This window comes from Plodia interpunctella, chromosome 14, assembly GCF_027563975.2.
Source record: "Plodia interpunctella isolate USDA-ARS_2022_Savannah chromosome 14, ilPloInte3.2, whole genome shotgun sequence".
In the NCBI taxonomy this organism is placed as follows: Eukaryota; Metazoa; Arthropoda; class Insecta; order Lepidoptera; family Pyralidae; genus Plodia; species Plodia interpunctella.
In genome coordinates, this window is record NC_071307.1 from 4352739 (window position 1) to 4373634 (window position 20896).

Sequence of the window (20896 nt, forward strand, 5' to 3'; positions counted from 1 at the left end):
GCAGCTGATTACTATCTTGAACGCAAGAGTGTATTCAAAAGCAGTATACTTATTACAGATTAACTTTTACATACATTAAAATCATTATAATTAAATATTTCATTTTAAAAAAACCTCGCCCACGTGGCCTCTGATTCATAAAAAAACATACCTACTTTAATTACGCATTTTAATGATTTAATCATAAAAAGGTCGCTCTAAAGGTTAAACATTAATCGGGAGCCTAAATATGTTATTATTTATTACAGAAACGCCCAATTCATTAAAAATATTCATGAAACAAAGACGATATTTAAAGTAAATAGATTTTATTAGTTGTAGATTAATCTGATAACTTATTTGCAAAATGAGAATGGCTAAGATATGTTTTAATGATAGTAATTATAATTGCTACAAAGCTGACATCTTAAAAATTTTGCATTAAATTGAAGAATCAGAAATTTTAATAAAAATCTTCTTTACGTGTCGATGGCATTTAACACGAAAAGAAGTCAAACCATATCTTACGAGAATTACGAGATACAATAATGGGATGGGAATTTTCTATAAACACCTCGGATTTAACTCCGGTAAAAAAACCGCACGAAACATTCGAAATGATTAAAATTTACCCAAAAATTAAATTAAAACCCGAATGTCAAATTACACAAGAGCATCTTGACATTACATTTTGTTAACAATGCGACCGGCGAGCTCGCGTGTGAACGGCTCCCAGGCGATGGGAGATAGCTGCTCGATCCCGCTAAACGTTGTTTTAAGATAAGCTACGATTAGTCTGACATACACACTTGCTATATCTTTGCATCTTATTAGGGATTAACATAGTACTAAAAATCTAGCGTCCAAAAGACTGCCTAAGGGCTCGGCTCCATTGATCCATTGCGTCGAAGTAGCGCGGTGCCGCTCCGTTGTGCTCTGCACTGTATACAATGAATAAATTAAATTTTGAGTTACAAAAACCATGAAGAAATACATTCGCTGTCATTTCTGTGGATTGTTATATTCAATCTAACATTACACTTGTCGCACATTTATTTATATTTTAAAAAGCAAAGGATATAAAAATATCGTGGAATAAATGTACGTATTTCATTTACTTTTTTTTATGAACCCAAACTTGTTATGTCAATTCTAGTTTATTTATACCGTCTCGGTAGCGATGCGAGCTCCACATCATTAATTATAGCATCATCAGGAATTTTTCAAAGTCATTTATCTTTCGGAACTTACACTCTATATAAAAGCCATTACACTAGTTACCGACGTGATAGGTGGTCTATTTTGAAATTCTAAATTAATTTGGCTACTTATAATGACTTTAAAGAAATAACGGGCCTTGGAAGCGAGACATTAATGTTCATGTTTAGTTTACACTATATTTAATGCTATCCATCAACCATAGGTAACCTAAATAAAATATGTCTGACGTTTCTCTGACCTCGCAATGGTAGTACGCAGATAAATATTTAATCCTTTTTTTGTATATATATAAGACTCATAAAAACATACGCAAAATTAAATAATAAAAAATAAAAGTTATTATAAACCTTATAACACTGAATTAGAATTCCCAAAAAGGCCTAAGAATTCTCCGCCCTTCGAATGATATTTCGATAAATCTTTTTGAAAAATTATTAAAAAGCTAATTATCTTTATGAGCCCATCAGTATACTTACTTAGAGATTGTGGACGGAAGTATAGAATTTTAAATTGAAACCTTCAAAACCCGTAAAATAGAATTCATGCTTTGCGAATCCGACTCGATCTTGCCTGTTTTGTTATAACACAGTGGACCACTTCACACGACAATCTGGCAAAACTACATTACATCCGTCCAGACTTGATCTACCTTGCTCACTAGATGTCCTCTGTCAAATTATCAACTAATAGGTTAGATATAATATAAGAATATAATATAACCTACATCCTGTAAGTCTTAAAAATTAACAAAATTGTTTGAGTGTGTGTATGTTGTGTATGTGATGGCAAATGATCGCAAGGAAAGCCGAAAATGCGATGGTGTGACAAGCTGTCGGTCTTCGAAAAGAAATGGCAATAATTGGTGAGGGACAGAAGTTGTTGGAAACAGAAAGGGAAGGATTTTACCCAGCAGTGGGACCTAATAGCTACTAAAATAAAATGTTACTCAAGGTGAAAGAAAATCATGAATCAGCTGAGCCATTGTTGCTATTATAAAGCTGTTTCTTCCTTTATATTCCGTGATGCACTTTGTCAAGTCTTCATGTTTGTAAGAGCGGTTGAGAATGCGTTGCTTCAATTTTATATAACACTGAGTAGGTGCTCCCATATTATTTCTAATGAGTTACATATGTTCAGTAATCGAAGCGCGTACATTATTTATGGGACTTACGAAAAGCAATCAGGGGAGGCGTGACCAATAGTAATTATTTCTTAACACTACGAACAGAGCTACCGGTGGTGGAGCTATTAGTAACTTCCTCTCTTTAATGGGTTTGATTGAGACGAAGAATTTTATTGGAATGCACAGAGGTCTAATGCTTTGTTTTATGTGAGCAATGTAGTAAAAACTAGGATTTTTTAATTCTAACGATAATTTTCTTTTATATGAGACAAAAATAAGGGGTTTCTTAGAACGTTATTTAAGCATGATTTAATAATGTTCTGTTGGTGGAATTATAATTAGGTAATATCATATTTGCTTAAAATTTATTTATTTATCTTTCATGTAAAATTAACACACACATTTTTTGTTTCAGGTACATACTTAAAAATACTCACGGTTTGATAACTATTAACTAACATCAAATTGAGGCTAAGGTAATGATAAAAATGTATTCTTTATTTTACCGGAGGTGAAACACGGAACGCTGCGGATTAGCGCGTCATAACTTGTGTTATGGAGATCCAAACGATTAGATTTAATATTCGATTTATACAGGGCGGGTTTGACGAACGCCTGGAAATGTTATATACCTTATATTAATTTCATTGGATATTTTCCCATTGATTATTAAATTACTACAAATACTAATAAATATTTTTCCTTGCTAAAAGTTATATGGGAATTGTAATGGTGTTACTTCTGGTACAAATTAAAATCCGATAAGGCAGCGTTTGATGTTTATCGACCAATATAATAGCCCTATAAAGATTTATTATTACCCATGAATATAAATATAGTGCAGGATGTTTATTTTGATGGCACATGTGTATAGATATTGGCCCAACATTGTGGCTATTGTACCTACCTATATTTTCTTGTATCTTGTGTCAACGCAAACTAACCATATGGCGATTGGTCATTAGACCAACATTTATTGGTACTTGTCATAACAATAAATCAAAGCTTATAATAGTAATCCCAATAAATAAAATACGTTATCACCGAAAATAATATTAATTTATGTTCGTTAGGAATATAATAACAGACGAGTCTGTTATTTAGATGGCTAATCCTGACTATCCTAATCATAACTAATATTATGAATGCAAAAGTAAATTTGTTTGTTACCTCTTCACGTTCTATATAATATACTCGATCAATCTTGGATGGAGAAGGACATTTCGTCCTGGAAAAAAATAACAGTTCCGTTGGGAAAATTACGGGGCGAAGCCGGGGGCGAAGACTAGTATTAATATTATAAATACGTCATACTTATACCTCGTCACATTTATGAACACAACAAGGTACTCCTTAATGTTGTATAAAAAATATTGCTTAAATTGTGTTTGAAAATTGCGTACATATAGGCGTATATATAACAAGTTAATTAAAAATTTATTCAAATGGATGTCATAAAATTGATTCCATAATTTGTTAATTTAGAGGTGTTTATTAAAAGCCAGTTTTTTTATTAGCCCAATATGCCTCAATTAAGATATAATTATCGATTTAAGATGTTAAGTACCTTGGTATGTGTAGTATGACATGTGTACCTAGGTATGTGTGTTCTTAAGGGTTATATATATATCGACTTTATTAGCGTGTTCGGTATTAAAAGAACAAAGTATTACCGACAGCAATCGCATATACGGTCAACAGCACATCAAGTTAGGTACCCAAACTCATAGCTAATTCGCCTCTATTACCACGGCGTACAGAACCTTGCAGCGTAAATTGATATGCAGTCTATATCTTTGGTACAAAGGATTTTGTTTTTTACTCGCCGATAAATCTACTTTTAAGTCAGCAGCTCGCAAAATCTAAACCATCCATATATCTAAAAACAAGTTCTAAATACTACCTCTGTAGAAAGCACACGTGTCCAAAATTAAGAGGCGCATTTCGTCCGTCGTTTGTTGACATCTTTCACTACTCCTGTCATCGCGGTGATGGCGGACAGACCTTGTGGCAGCTAGTTTGACAGCTGGTTTGACAGGCCAAGCTCACATGAGATAACATGAGCTTAAGATTCCGTTAGGTAGGTACCCTTGGACCAGCTATCGATATGTGATGCTCTTGATAGTACAAATGTTTTGTTTTAGAACGCAAGGAAAATCTTATAAGAGCTTTAAGGTGTTTTCATGTAAAAAAAAATATTTTCTACATAAACTACAAGTATAGTTACATGTACTTAATAATTTGAATAAATGTTCTTAAATATACAAAATTCTGATCTAAATATTTCACTTAGGTAGGTACCTAAGTACTTACTTAAGTATTTACAAAAACATCTTAAAGTAAAACGTTTTCATGATAATTCCAAATTCAATTTTCTACCATAGATCAACAAAAAGAAAACAAATATTACGCACAAAATGGATTATGTTACAAAAATATGAAATAACTAGGTATTACATTTCGTTTGTTTTGCAACATCGCTCTGTTTTAACTAACATTTCAATACAAAAGTTATTTGGAGCGTATTAAGGACGTCATAAATTCGTCTAATGTGTTGTTTCAAAACTGAAATTGCTTGTCATTAGCAAGGCTAAAATGTCACTGAACAATGCAAGCAGTATTGTCGCCGTATGGTCGAAGGCCGCACGTGATTGCATTTCCTTCTACTAAAGCCTAAGAACACAGATTGATCATAGACAATCGAACATTTGAAAGCCTTTTGTTTACTAACTCTAAATAAATGTAAATTCCAAACACAAAGTCTTTACTGATCTTTTTTTTATTTAATAAGATAAAACCTTATACCTAATTTGCACAGATATTTTTGTTTGATTGATAACAAATGTTTCCATTTATTTCCTGGCCCAGTATGGTCGAAGCTTTACAACAGGTCACGCAACAGCAAACATAATGCACTCGGTTCAATAAATGTCTTGATATTATTAAAATGTTTTGGCAAACGCACGACAATAGATAAGGTACCAAGTAACCTTTAACATAAAATTATATGAATTATAAATTATTAATCAACTTATTGAACAACTTTGGACAATGAGTGTTACAAGATATACCTTAGATCCTTTAGGAATTGGCTCATTTGTTCTTATTTTCAATTTTTCACCTGTTTTCACCTAGAATTTTTACCTGTGTTTATTGGAAAATATTGTCTAAATAAATATACTTAACTATCTGCTAATCATATGACTTAAGTTTTCTTTCGTAACTCCTCATTTTTTCGCCATGTCGGCCATGAGTTTAGTTTGTACTAAGTACTACAGTAAAACTTAGAACCATTTCTAAATAGTTAATGGGCAAAAAACCCTAACTACTACAGATTCCCGACGAAAAAACATAGTGCTGTCATAATATCATTGTTTATAAGAGATCCCATAATAGAAGATTAACTGTTACAAAATGATCACCAATCAGAGGCGAGGCACGTGTCGAGGCAGAGGTCAGAGGTCACTTCACGCCTTGGGGAGTCGCTTCAAGCGCGTGCGCATCCATTGTTAGCCAAGGAGCTTATAACCAAATAGAAATTACAGAGTGTAAAAATTAAGATAACGAATATAATTTATGTAAAGCACGTAATCCCCAGTGGTTTATAGCAAAATTTGTTAAGGTGTGAAGATAATATAAATATGAAGATAATATAATAGAAGATAAAATAATAAGGGTGGATAGGTCGATGGCAAGTGTTATGAGGGTTGTTAAATTTCAATCAAAACTCCATATAATTTTCAGCTCCGATTTTTTACCAGATGCGATGAAATGAGGTTACGTCATCCATTTATACATATGCTCATGATAAAATCAAATCTAACCAATAAACTTCGAAAGTATAAGTTATGTCATTATTTAACATAGAATTTAGAAGTTTCCATAACCTTTGATAAAACTGATTGATTAATTATACGTACCTGTGTTGTCATGTAACTTTTTGCTCTACTTACTTTTAGATTTAAATGATAGAACATCGATTAAAAACTAAGCGTAAAACCTAGTATCATATAAGGAATAATACTTACCACTTAACATTAACCAGTCTATCTGAACAAGTAAATAACATGAAAAATTTGTATAAATTAATCACAGTTCTGATTTGAATAATATTATTGCTCGGAATAGACACATTCAAGGAATAGTTTACAAACTATCTAGAATGGAAGCAAAACCACAGGGCAATATTATCCATAGAGAAAAGATTTTTCTCTTTGTAATATTAATATGCAGGATACCTACTGTTTATTATGGTTTTACCAGAGCGAATCCGGGGCGGGCCGCTAGTTGTTTATAAAATTGAAATCTATGCTAATATTATAAAGAGAAAAGATTTGTATTTTTTTTTGTTTGTATTGAATACCCTCCTAAACTACTGGACCTATTACGATGACATTAGGTACAGAGACAGACGAAACCTTCAGGATTAACATAGGCTCAATTTTTATTATGATTAGATAATCAAATCAACAGATGTTGAAAGCGTAGGTAAGTATATAGGTATTACATATATATATTCCTTGACATCATAATACATATTTAGTTATCACCATAGAAAAGCCTGAATTATCTATTCATATTGTGGCCCATAAAACTTATATTTAGTTTATTCCAACTTCCAACCTATTTACATGATACTAGTGGCCTGTCATGGCTTCGCTCGGTTCTTCAAAAAACAATAAAAAAAATGCCTTTGTTACTCCTGAACTCCTGAACGTTTCGTTCCACTTTAGAAACCTTCTAAAATCTGTCAGATTCGTAACTAAATACCTACTAGAAAAACTAAATCATTCTCCAAGTCATAAAACCCTGCAAATTAGTCAGTTAGGACAAGGAGAGGATATATTGATACGTGTAACATAAAAGACGACGAGTAATTTCTAAATGCAAATTGTTATGTTGTATACCTATAGGATCTGTGCCTACTAACTAGTGAAATTATAACCTGACTCTTAAATTATACCTATGTAGTCATAGCCAGTCATGAAATGAGAAGATACGGCCAAAACGGGCCAAATTTTATGGGACACGTTATAAATAGGCGAGTGACATGACAGGCAGGCTTTAATTCAATCAGGCGTTAGATAGCGGGTATCAGTCGCTGGGGAGGAGGCTAATAAATCCAACACGAGGCCCGTGAAAGATGAAGTACTCGCTTTACATACAATGAGTAGGCACTCTGTCGCAATGCAGGCTTAGGACAGTATTGGAGTTAGTGACAGGAGCGTTTGCACGCGTGCTAGTACTTGAGCTTGTATTACTAATACTAAACACCTACTTGCTTGTGAGATGAGCGACTATGTCCGCGATATACTTACTTAGAAAATGTTACTCCTGAAGAAGGTACAGATACTGTGTCTGAGCAAAATTCATCGAAACCAACCGGTAAAACTACTGGATTAAACATATTTTTAGTAAACAAATAGCACATATTTCTCAATATTGCTACAGTTTATCAAAGACACTTTAATAATCTCAATTTTTAAAAAGGACACGTTTGAGTATTCTATACTTAAACTTTAATGGATTTATAAATTCAATGTTTGTGTAGCCATAACACTCATAATAAATTATTTATTTATTTCTGATATAACCAATTAGATACAAAATTTTAGTATACCCAAAGCATTTAAGACACTTAGGTATCACCTATAAAAACCAACTAAAAATATTAAAGTTAATTTACGATCAGTATAACGTAAAATAAGCCAACCCAAAAATCTCCGTCTTGGGCTTACCTTGATGACCAACAAGTCGACGACAACTACCCATCAATATTAAAATCCGTTCAAACGTGGCACAAGGCTAGTCACTAACGAGTCTGGGTGTGTCCCCTGCACCAAATAACAGCCTATAATTGTGGGTGCAGTTAGGTGCAACATAATGGCGCCTTGCTATGTAAACGGTTCTACTATCGGTCAATTGAGAATATTACTAACAATTAATAACTATTTCGGTTTCTTAAAATACTTCTAAATCGATTTTTTCCTCGCTAAACCTAGTATCAAAATCGGTTTAGAAGCAGTTTTATGGTCAGTTGCTTACTATAAAAGATGAAAAAGAACTATATTAGTCATTAAAATCATTATTAGGTACCCACAGTTTAAATAGCTACCGATCATATTATGTAATACTATAATATCTATAAAAGATATGTATGTAAGTACTTAGTTAAGTAATTTCTACTTAGGTACTTTAAAAATTATCTCAAAAACAATTTCTATTCTTTAATTCAAAATTTACAAAATCAAGTCCTAAAACATTATTTTTACGACATAATCACCAAATCTCAACTTTGCTCTACTTACTTGTAATCTTATATGACCTACACAAAAGAAAACATAAACCATTTTAAATGCTTGCGCTATAAAGCAATTACTCTTTAGCAACTGTTTAAAAACTAAATTGAACAAAAATTAATTACAGTTCTGGAGCAAAAGATTAACGATGGGTGCTCTCAAACCAATTATACCATCAAAACATCACCTTGAAATAAAGAATACACAATCATCACTAACAATAATGATCTTATTGTTACATATAACGATACAGATCTCAGGCTGATATGCATGTGGGAAACCAAAACAGAGCCTTATTGTATTAATTGTACGCTTTGAAACCGTTTCTCAACAGTTTTCGTCCTCGATATTGTTTTGAACACGTGATGATCGGTGATGATTTGTTGATCTTTTTTATGGGCGGTATTTCGCTTACTTCCTAATTAATTTCCAATTACTCAAACTCTAATCCTAACATTTTATAAGACAAAGACCTCTGCCGCGTCTGTCTGTCTATTTGTTCTACTAAACTCAAAAATGTAAAACACGGATTTTCATGCGGTATTCACCAATAGATAGAGTGGTTTCCGAGGAAGGTTATGTATATTTTAGGTAGATGTATATTTTATTGTTTTTACATGAGCAAAGCCGGGACGGCCCGCTAGTATGTAATGTAATTAGAGGGAGACTATACCTGTACCTACCCTAACTATAAAGAAAGAAGAAGAAGGAAAATAATTATAAAAACTTAAAATGAACCGCCTTATTGCATAAAACTTATACCGATAGCTGCACTTCGGAACAATATTATAGGCATTCTACAGTTTTATATGTATAATTACAATTTATTTAAATAGGTACCTAAGTGGTACCTATCCAAATGGACTTCATCTCCAGATGTCCAATGCGGATGTTCTGGTCTTCTAGCCACCAAAAACTAACAAGAAATTAGTAAGTAAGTTTTTATTTATTTATATATAATAATAATAACAAACAAAAAAGTTCGAAGCTATAACAAAACGCAATAAAATGTTTGAAGTATGAAATCTGACATTGACGTTTGTTTGACAGAAGTCAAAACAAAATCTGAGATCGTGAGTGAATTTTGCAAATGTAAGTATTAAAATATAGATATTTGCTGGGATTTATACAATAAAGTTTCTTATTTTTTCTTAAATAAACTCCAGCAAATATGGAGAAGTTGACTGATAACTGGCGTTCGAAGTTATTTATTAAGTAAAGTCCAAGTCCACATTCGGAACGCGCATGATTCACGGCGCAGCTTTGGTCGTCGTGGATTCCTTGGCGAATACCATCATTGCCACGAACTAGGTAACCACAGTAGGTAGGTACCTATGTGAAAATAATCCAAAACGCAATAAGCACAATTTCCTATACGACTCCACGCCTTTGTCATAAAGTGTGTTCACAAATTGTGGTCCCGCCAACACAAACTGGTCATAGCAGCAGCTAGTCATACTTACTTGTATTCCGCAATAAACTATAATAATGTGATACCTCTTTGGTTCACACCAGATTGAAGGGCCTATTGAGTAAAACTCATGCTGCTCCTAAAAAAGAGAACTGCATTGATCAGACCAAAAATCGGTAGAACCTCTGTTAGGTCCACCATTTAACCAATTCACATCAAGCTGAAACAGTTGAAACTTCGTGTAATAAAATATGCCATCTTTATGATTATGTTATGTTAAAGCAAGTCATAACAGATTTATCTTTCACTTTTTACCTCAGTAAATTAATATTGGCATATTATACTGAAAAGAAAGATAATAAATAACAAAATGATTATAACAATTTGTTCTGAATCTCAAAACCTTAGTGTCAAGGATTCACTTAAAAAGTAAGGTTATGTGGTTCCTTTGGTGAATGATCAAAATGATTAGTATTAATTTATAGAACAATACATTAACAATATTAGTCGCTATGATCTAATTGTTACTTATAACCTACTTTAACTATTTAAATTTAATTCAATTTTGACTATTAAATACTTCTTGGATATTGAGTGGTGTTAGGATAAACAAGGGAGATTATTTTATAGTACAGAAACACATAACCAAATAACACACACTCATGGACTTCACTCCATTAGCAAGCAAAGTTTTTTTTCTTGGTCTAAGTTATGGACTTGGAGAATAGCTAATATCTCTGTATGGATATGGATGTAACAGACATCCATATCCTCACAATTGTGGTACCAACACTACTTACTTTCCGTGAGGACAGTTTAGGCTTCTTTATGTATAAGGAGTAAGGAAAGGCTTCTTAATTGAGCCAGCCCAGCTCGTTCAAGACCACCAATGTGCAGCTGGCAAGTGTATAGTGTGTATTATCTCATTGGCCATGTCTCGCACCCTTACCTACATGTGAATTTCATATTTGCTCCCCATCTAGCTAGATTGAGGTTAAACATTCATATTATTAAGTAAAAATATATACTCAATTACATATTTATTTCATAAACTATGCTATAAAAAGTACAGGTTCAATATAAAGAAATATTTTCTTATATTTATTAACATGTTTATGAACATATTCAGTTATTGTTATTAACATGTTCAATTTGTTTTCATCATCATAGTCATTTTGTCCTCTGTTGGGGCACGCCTTCCTTATGGATGATGGATAAAGTGCATATTGAAATAGCATTCTTTTGTCATTTATGGCATACCTTTAGTATTTATTGTATAATATGTACAGGCAACATTACATTTAAAGTTATTGCAAATTGGGCATTATTGTCGTGGCATAGGGGTTCATAACTTGCAGTTAACTGTACAAAGTAATATGTAGTAATACAAAGTAATAAGAAACATTATTTTAATTGAGGCAAGGGACATAAAGTCCACATAGATATAGGTATATGTATTTAAATTTAAATTTAATATCATCAAACTGAGTTGTAAAGACTTTCTATGAAAAGTTAATTTGCAATTTTTGCCTAAGATTATCTACCCAAAGTGCTGTTAAAACTCACTATTGTTTCTTAAGTGCTGAATACATAGTGATTTTGATTTATTATTTAATGCTACAGATAGTTCTTTTATTTCCGCAGGTGTGCAAGGTCGAAAATCGTGTGGAAACTTTATAGTGAAGTGAATAAATTAGTGACTGCTTGCACCTAGAGGAATTCAGTGTGGATTTGGGACTTTTAATCGTGAGTAGAGTAACTCGAACTAAAAAAATATATTTTCCAACATTGAAAAATTCTGTCAATTTTAAATTGTTCTGTGTGTATACTTTAACAGTTTCGCATTTAAAAACTTTAGACCTTTAGGAGGTAGTGTGTCACTAAATTTCCTAATGGTTGTTTTCATCGAACCCGTTCAGGTTTCAATAGAAATACTTAAAATTTGACTAATTTCACCATAGACTAGATTATATTTTTAAATTATGAGACTATTTTTCCTCACATTCACAAGACATATATTGCCAAATTAAATTATTTTAAATACAAATGCAATGTAATTAATTTTTAAAATGTTTGATCTATAAACTATTAATAAATACGTAAGACTTATGCTACCATAGATTCTATTTACAACATTTTATCAATTTAATTATAACTTTATTACTCATTTCGCCCACTTTTCTTCCTTTCTCATAGAGTGTGCTAATATTTATAATTATCACTAATTCAGGTTTCCGATTTTTTTATTTTTGTCATTTGCATTTTAATTTTCTAGAACATCAAATATTATTTCAACTACAATCTATTAGTAAGTGAATGTGGGCAGGAAAGTGAACCACTTTCCATTGTCTTATTTACTATTAATTTGTATTTTCCTTGTTTTTTTAATAAGTTTTTATCCCTAAGCATTTAGGTGATATCTGAAGGTAACGGTGCGTCGATGAGATAGGCCATAAGGCTTTTAATTTTAAAGATTATGATACATAGATGTCAAAAGATATTTATAAATTTGTTTGTCTACTTACGATTACAAGTCACACTGATATACTCTAACAGCAGATTTTATATTTCTAGAATTTAGAATGATATAAAATCTGGTGTTATCTATGATTATCTTTAAAAAAGTGTTTTGGACGTTCTGGTGTATAGGCTTAATAGACTTTGAAAATTTACAAGTGTAAAAATATCTTCATACGAAGTCAGTAAAATTTATATTACCTTAAATTCATCAAGATGTCAGAACGATTGAAAAACACTCGGGCTTCTGATGAAGAATCTTCCAAGATTATCGACGAGTTGACTAAAGATTTGGAAAATAATGTGAATACTCAGGATGAGACTGAATTCTTAGTGAATCCTGACAGTCCTGAAGACATTCCATCTAGTAGTGGGGTTGGGGGAATCTCAGATTTACCATCCAAAGAAGAAGAATTAGACAGAGACAAAACGGAGAGTGACACCGATTCGATAGATGAGGAATCTCTCAAAGATGCTGAAGTGGACCTCACAGATGATCAAAAGCAGGAACGAAGGATCATTGCTGAGCAGTTGAAGGTAGCTGGTAATGAATCATATAAAGTGAAAGATTATGATCGAAGTATAGAAAAATATACAGAAGCTCTCAAAATCTGTCCACTTCAGTTTTCGCAACTCCGCTCGTTTCTGTATTGCAATCGAAGTGCCGCAAAAATGGCCCAGCAGAAATACAGCAGTGCTGCTAAAGACTGCACTAAAGCTATAGAACTTGATGATAAGTACTTCAAAGCATATTACAGACGCGCACAATCATACGAAGCTTCAGATAAGTTAGATGAAAGTCTTGCAGATTTCAAAAAGATGTTAGAATTAGACCCTTCTCACAAAGAGGCACTGAAAGCTATTACCCGCCTTCCACCGCTTATTGAAGCTAAAAACGAAAAACTTAAAACTGAAATGTTAGGTAAACTCAAGGATTTGGGAAACATGTTGTTGAGACCGTTTGGCTTGTCAACTGATAATTTTCAATTAGAACAGGACGCTGAATCGAAGGGTTACAAAATTAATTTTAAGCAGTAAATTAGTATATGCCCACTGTAAAATTTAATATTGAAATACAGATATATACCTTATTTTATTCCTTGTTTTATTTAAGACTCTATTTACCAATGGTCTTTTGATCTTTCCGAACATTCCGTATCTGTTTATATGAAATAATAGTTATAAGTAAATGAGGGACATGCAAATAGGTACAGGATTTATTGCCTTATCAAGGAAACCAAAGAAGAGAGACAACATGAGTGGTAGAAACATAACATCAATCTTTGAGAACTATTGTTCGTAAGGCTTTTCATAATGTGTGAATGAGACAGGATACCAAATTATAATGACGCTAAGTACCGGCGCTCTGACTAGTCTTATTGTTGTTCGAAGATATATTGGTAAGTAATATTCCAAATATAACTATAATTTATAGTCTAAAAGAAATGCTGTTGATATTCAAACAAGTCGATTTCATTATATTAATACTTCACTAGTCGAATAAAATTATTGGTTTTACAATGGTTTTACAGCTAACTTATGAAGCAATAAATTTGCGTATTTAAACTATTTCCGCTGGGATTGAGATCTTCTTTGGAACATGTTACTCGTAAAATTGCAATTACAGACCTATCATTTAAAGAAAACCAAATAAATTTAGAAGTTCATCTAAGCTACAGGAAACATATAATCTTCGTACTAACGAAAAGAAATACGACTTGAAATTATAATTGGAATATGGAGTAGCCAAAATAATACGTACGCTTCGATGGCATCTGTTAGTGTGATAGGTAAGTGGTTTTCGTAACGCCCCTCAGGCAATTCGGATACCATCAATTCGCGTGCGCCGTACATCTTGTGCTTATGGGTAGGTACGTCTTAAAATATTCAAATAAACTTTATGTAATTAGTCATAAGGTTCAAAACAACAAAAAAATTGACGATTTAAAATATCACATCTGAACGATCGTTTTTGAGATTACACAGCTCTCCCATCCGTCCGAAATATGCAAAAGAGATGCGACATATCATCCTAATGGATCGATGGCAATCGATTAAGTAGATATTAGTCAGCTATTACCCTCAATCCCTTCAGGACTTGACCTTGAAACGACATGATTAAATCTCTCGATAGTTTCGTCTCAATCGATCGAACAGATTGTGTCGACTTTGACAAGCGAATAAAAGAGCGAGGTTGTTTCATAATACGTTTAATTTAATGCTCAACTAGGAGCCTGAAATGTGAACATCTTGCAAGTCAATTGGAGGAGAACACGCGTAGATTTCATCGGCCCAATCACGTCGGATTTTATCTCGCGTCGAAAGCAAGGTTACAGGGAGCGGTCAAGGGATAGCGGTTGCCTTCACCTCGGGCCTTGATGAGTCACAAAAATCGATCAGCGTCTTTGTTACACTGATATTGATCCTAACGACACGACGTTGCAACATTCTTTAGTAATTATAACTCTTGCTTGCCCAACGGCCTGCTATGACGTCTGTGGCAGGAGCAAGTTCACTTTCAATGAATAACTGTTACACTTTATCTGATCTTAAACATTAAGAATTTTAGGCTAAGATAGGTTGAGCTTTACGTAACCACGTAAAATTCTTCATTGAGTATTTACAAAAAGTGTTGCACTGTTTAGCTCTTATTGTTCGCCTTCATTGCTTACAAGATTTTTGCACTATTTTGTACCTGTTAATATGAGTATATGCCTAATTTATTTGGTATCTTTTTTATTGTTCGGTCGAATAAATTTATTAATGAGATGAAAGACGGAACAAAAAGCCAAAAATGAAGCATTGTCTAATTATAAAATACTTCTAATTTATCTTTGCACCACACCGTTATATAAGTAATATTGCAGACGTATATAATATTTTAACTCTCATTATACCTTGATCTATCTATCAGTAGCAGAAAAAATGCTGCATATATTTACGTTCAAATATTAGATGACGTGCGGTTCATTTATTAAGAAGAACAATGGGATACGGCCGACTCGCTTTAAAACATGATTGAATGCTCATAAATCAGTCATCAGACTAGTTTCTTAAAATAAACATTTTTTGCGACAGAAGAGACTAACTTGAAGGTAATGAATAGATTACATAGGCACTTGTACAGTCCAGTTAACATCAATGATAAATAGAAGAATAATAGAAAAAAGTATTTCGTCCTTAATTTTAGAATGTAATATTATCTGTTGTTATTCTATGTGACAAAATAATAATATAGCGTTCGAAAATCTTTGAAAGGTTCTATGACAACTGAAGAAATGTGAAAATTTTCTGAAAATGTAACTTTTTCCCAATCCTTTTCAACTCTATAAGACAAGCGGAATTGTACTCATGCAAGATTTGATTACATTACACAGATAGACAGGGACAGATGGAACTAAATAAAAGCTTGTAAAAATTCTCTTGTCATATTGACATTACCAGATTCCGGAGATTCACTGAGTACCTCTCCGGACTTTTACGACATTGAAATACATAACCAAGTATCCAGGGTACTACCTACATATCCATCACCACCAGATTGCGGTCGGATTGTGACGCTCTGTATAAGGTGAGTGAAAAGCTGATACGCCGGCTTTTTGTATTAATAATATCGTAGTATCATAGACAGATGCCATAACTGGATGACATTAGGTAGGTACTAGCTTTCTTACCCGTAGTTGTCTTAAGAATCTTTCTACAGACTAAGTATTATTAAATAAAATAACTATTCTAGGACATCGTGATTACTAATAACTATATACCTTTATAGTTTTCTTCGGTATCTAGGTACCTACTAACTTTCTTAGGGTGGCTTAACTTGACGTTGACTTTAACTCACCCTTATTATTTTTGTCTCAGTGTAACAGTCCATTTGACATTAAAAACTGTAAGTAGTATTGTAAACTTACGTTTATTTTATCTTTCAGTTTAGGGTATGCTAGTAGGTATTTAGGTGGTTTAATTTATAGAATGTTCCTTCATATTCTAGGGCGGGACCACACGCCAAAAAATAATTTATGTATAATCCATGTCCAGTGAATATGTTTTCTTTCATACTTATACTCTTAACTTTAAACACGATCTAAGCGCATGCGCCGTGCCCAGCCTACTTTCAGGGCGTGGTTTAAGCCAGATGTACTTACTTATAGCCAGACAAACACAATTATATGGCAGCCCTAAATGTGAATATAGTGGTGTCCTTTATCAATATTTATGTTGATAGTAAAATTAATAACAGGTTCGGAGTTAAATCGATATTGTATTCAGCTGTGGGAGTGAAGGCGGTATGAATATAACGTTGTCCTAAAAGTGAACTATTCTGGGATAGTTCTAGGTACCTACCTAAATTAGGTACAGTTTCTTAAATTATGAACAACTACAAAATGTTGAATAATCAATTTTAGTTCAAGTAAACACCACTTGAGTATAGCTCTATAAATGTTAAACCAAAAACCATGGCACGACATCATCATCCTATGTTAGTGACTGGCAGAGTTAGCACAAGTCAACAAAACCGTTAGCTTTAACAACATACTTAGACAACAATATAATACCATTAAGTCGGGTTAGATATCATCAGATAACATTTAAACCCCAAATTCAATTCGTTTATCGCGGTATCTAACATTGTGTGATCTAGTGTTTTTGCTAAGTCAATGCCAGTACCTACCTACTACAGGTTGTGTAGCAGCTACCAAAGTCAGCTAGGTAGCGCTGAGCTTGGCTGCTATTATTTCGTGGGGAATTCGGCCTCGTCGGTTCTCGACTTATAGGTAAGTAAGTCAAAATGTTCTAAATATGATAATTTAAACAATCTCCCCAAATTTAACCGCCGGGTTCATAAGTAAAATGTGCTCCTACGGCCAAATACCTAATTTCATGAAAAGTACATAAAATTGCTTTTAATACATGTTATGCCCCGTTATTTTGAGGTTAATAGTGCAGAGAAAACCGATTAACTAATTAGTTAAAGTAGTTTGATATTAGTGCAAAAAAAAACTTCCACGAGACATCCTAAAAAAAATCACATAGATTATTAAGATCTGCTGTAATTATTTAGGGTACCTAGCGCTAGGGTCAAGTTATTGTCGTATGCACAGACATACAGTATATATATTAAGTCGTATACCTAACCTATATGCAATTGTGACTGTTTATGGGCTAAATATATAAATGTATGCTACTTCAACGTTGTCTAATTAAACGACATCTCCGTATCTGCGTCATAAATATTAATAAACACCGTTGTACTCGTACTGCTCCATTAAAATGCCTACAGTTTCCTCCAGTCGATTGGACAACAAAATCAAGACGTACCGTTTTTTAGAAGGAAGTACCGACGTATATTGTAACATTTGTAACGTGATGCCGGCAAGGCCCGCGGGTGGTCTCGTCTGTTTGTCTTCCCGTAATTAAATCAATTAGGCGGATATATTACATATTTATTACATTAATCATTAGGTTCTTTAAAGCTGTGTTGAAACAGTTTAATTTCAAGTGCTTTTTTACCTGGGCAATAAATTCTTTTTTCTTTGGAATGTGGCTGATTGTCATCTGAATATTCAGCGACGAAGATTATTCTTCTTTGTATGCTCATGAGAGAACAGTCGTGGTCAGGCATACTTATTGTATGGAGACGCTTACGTAGCTCTGCATTTGTTTCGATCGGACGTTTTCATTCAGAGATGCGTTTGTCATGCGTTGCGATGCGATGAATTAAACCTACTTAAAATGAAGCCCAAGTAAAATACAAAATTTTAATATATTTTAACAACGGCCTAGGTATACAAATACGAGGAACGAGGTATCTATCACGATGTTGACTTCATAATTAAATCAAAAAAGTTTTCTCACCAAAGTGTTAAAATTTAAGATGTAATCAACAATATCTTAATCAAGATGTAGTAAACTAAACAACCGCGCCAGATTATGTTACTTTTGTCCAATTTTCCCACCATAATAACACCAGATTATGAAGGTCGTTACACCACGAAATTAATTCTCACGGGCTCAAGATGCTCTGATCCATTTGAGATGAGACATGTTCTCGACAATCTTAGCTTTGACACATTGACACATTCATTTTAGACTCTACTTGTTCGAAAATAAGGTCTGTAAGATTATATTTATGGTTACGATTGTGGATTGAGGCAACTGTCACTTCGCACGGGGCTTTGGATCGTCCGATGTCTCCGGCCTGTCTGATTAAGTATAAGAACGGTAAGTATATAGATATAATAAGTTAATACCGATAGGTACGTGCTTTATTTAAATTGTATTTATAATAAACAAGCTTTTGTCCGCGGCATCGACTGCGTGAATTTCTCTGACTTTCATACAAACTTTCACCCCCATCATAGTCATTTGGGGGTTGGTTTTTGAAAAAAATGTTTAACTACTGCATACCAAACATCAAAAACGATCCAGCTACTTAGCCGTGAAAGCGGAACAGACAGACTTTCGCATAAGTAGTATTGGTATGGAAAGAGTAAGGATTTAAATGAAATGGCAATGAAAGTTGTAGTAGGTATATATTAGGTACTTAATAGGTTTGTAATATAGGTCAGGTACCTAAGTACCTGACCTATATAGTATAATACAAAGTATAATACAAAGTGCCCCATAACAACAGTAATCTGGTCTTAGCCATGTCGTTAATATATTTATTCAAAAGGTATTCATTTTATTTGAAATGTTTATTAAACAAATGAAACACGATAAGTGCACTGACCATGGGCGTATGGGCTTACTGACTTATCGAGGCAATAAGATGTTGCATTTCATCATCTCTTAAGTATATATAGATAATATGTAAGTACCTACTTTAAAATTTTGCATTAAGAAAAAAGCACAGTGAACAAGATTTTATTACATCGAAGGCAATACTGATAAATAATCAACCTATTACTGACCTACGCAACAATATCTTCTTACGTACTTTAAATTCTTTATAGGGCAACACCGCCTACTCCACAATAATGTTGCCAATTTCGCAGTAATATTCCAAGAAATTTATTTTAAATTTGCAAAGATGGGCCCGATCTTGTGGGTGTTAATTATAAATAATTGGGTGAAGAGGAATAAGGAAGAACAATAAGATCTTTCTTGGCTCTTAAAATAAACATAAATTAGTTTAAAATATGTTTCCTCTATATTCTTTGAAAAACAGTTCGTTAAGCAGTTCACGTTTGTTTGTTTAAAAACTTCAAAATAGTTAAGTAGGTATTCAAAAAAGTACCTACTATATTATAATTATGAAAATATAGTTGTACCTATGTAGGTAGTAAAGAATAACAAAGTTTAAAAGTCCCATATTGCACTTGTGCATAAAACTGATTACATTTCAAAAATTTTACTGCCGTATCATAGCGGACAAAAAACGTTGAAATTTTGATGAACCCAGACACCGTTTTGGGGGCCACGATATTTTACACGCTTAATTGGACCCAAAAAGAGCTAAGAGTCTCGAATTTGCGGCGGCAAGATCAGAGAGTCTCATAAATTTATTGTACAAACAACTGAATATAAAATTAACACACTGAGAACTGTACACCGGAAGTAATAATATCTACAATGCCGTGTTTACACTGTGATCTGCAGTTTGTTGTACACTGTTTTACTGTGGCGTACAGTTTTTAAGGTTAGGGTTGACATTACCTTGCTTTAATGGTTCGTTTGATGTCACATCAAGTGGATAATCAAAACTTGGTTTCACTTTTTGGGTTTCAATAAAAAAATCTGAAACTCTCTCACTTATAGACGGTACATGATTCACCGTTACATCCATTGATTTATGCTTTTATTGTCATTATGGGTAGGATCTTATCTAAATCTAATTATAACAATTTACATTGTTACATCCAGGGACTGAAAGGATTAAAATTTTGCATAATAAAATATATATTAGTTTGACGGAAGTAAATATTTTGTTCATATCGATGTAATTTGGGACACGGATAGAATATTACCTGAACTAGCACTTAGAGTACGTTTTTATCCCGAAATGTTTACTGGAAACGAAGAGGACAGAGGACGAAGTTCGTTTTCAATAAAAATTACGTTTATACCGGCCTAAATCATTACCAAATTCTTCAACAGCGCATTGCTCTTGCGCCACCAAAGGTAATATCTTATTCACGCGTACATCACTCTTGTAACATCTTTGATATCAGTTTTCGATCACGTCTGATCTCTATGACCCTTGATTTCGGCTACCGTAAGCACGATTTTTAACACAACAATATTTTTAAATAACATCTTATGAACTATATTTTAAAGTCGATTTTGTATTGGAGTATTTTTATTCGTCGGCACATTTGAAACATCTCATGTTAACAATCAAAG

At 33.2% G+C, this 20896-nt stretch overlaps 2 protein-coding genes across 10 annotated transcripts in view; both read left to right on the forward strand.

Annotated features, from left to right (window-relative positions):
• Nucleotides 1-20896, forward strand: part of LOC128675434 (transcription factor hamlet-like) — a 108955-nt gene that overhangs the window by 13354 nt on the left and 74705 nt on the right. The gene's annotated exons all lie outside the window — the stretch shown is intronic.
• Ttc1 (Tetratricopeptide repeat domain 1) lies at nt 9664-13646 on the forward strand. 9 transcript variants are annotated; one of them, XM_053754852.1, is made up of 3 exons: nt 9664-9714; nt 11678-11902; nt 12608-13646. In XM_053754852.1, exon 3 carries the CDS (start codon nt 12767-12769, stop codon nt 13586-13588), a length of 822 nt encoding a protein of 273 aa, XP_053610827.1. In that variant the 5' UTR covers nt 9664-9714; nt 11678-11902; nt 12608-12766; the 3' UTR covers nt 13589-13646. The 9 variants fall into 9 exon arrangements, with proteins under 9 accessions (XP_053610827.1, XP_053610825.1, XP_053610831.1 ...); XM_053754850.1 differs by having other exon boundaries at nt 11678-11779; XM_053754856.2 differs by having other exon boundaries at nt 11678-11779; nt 12659-13646.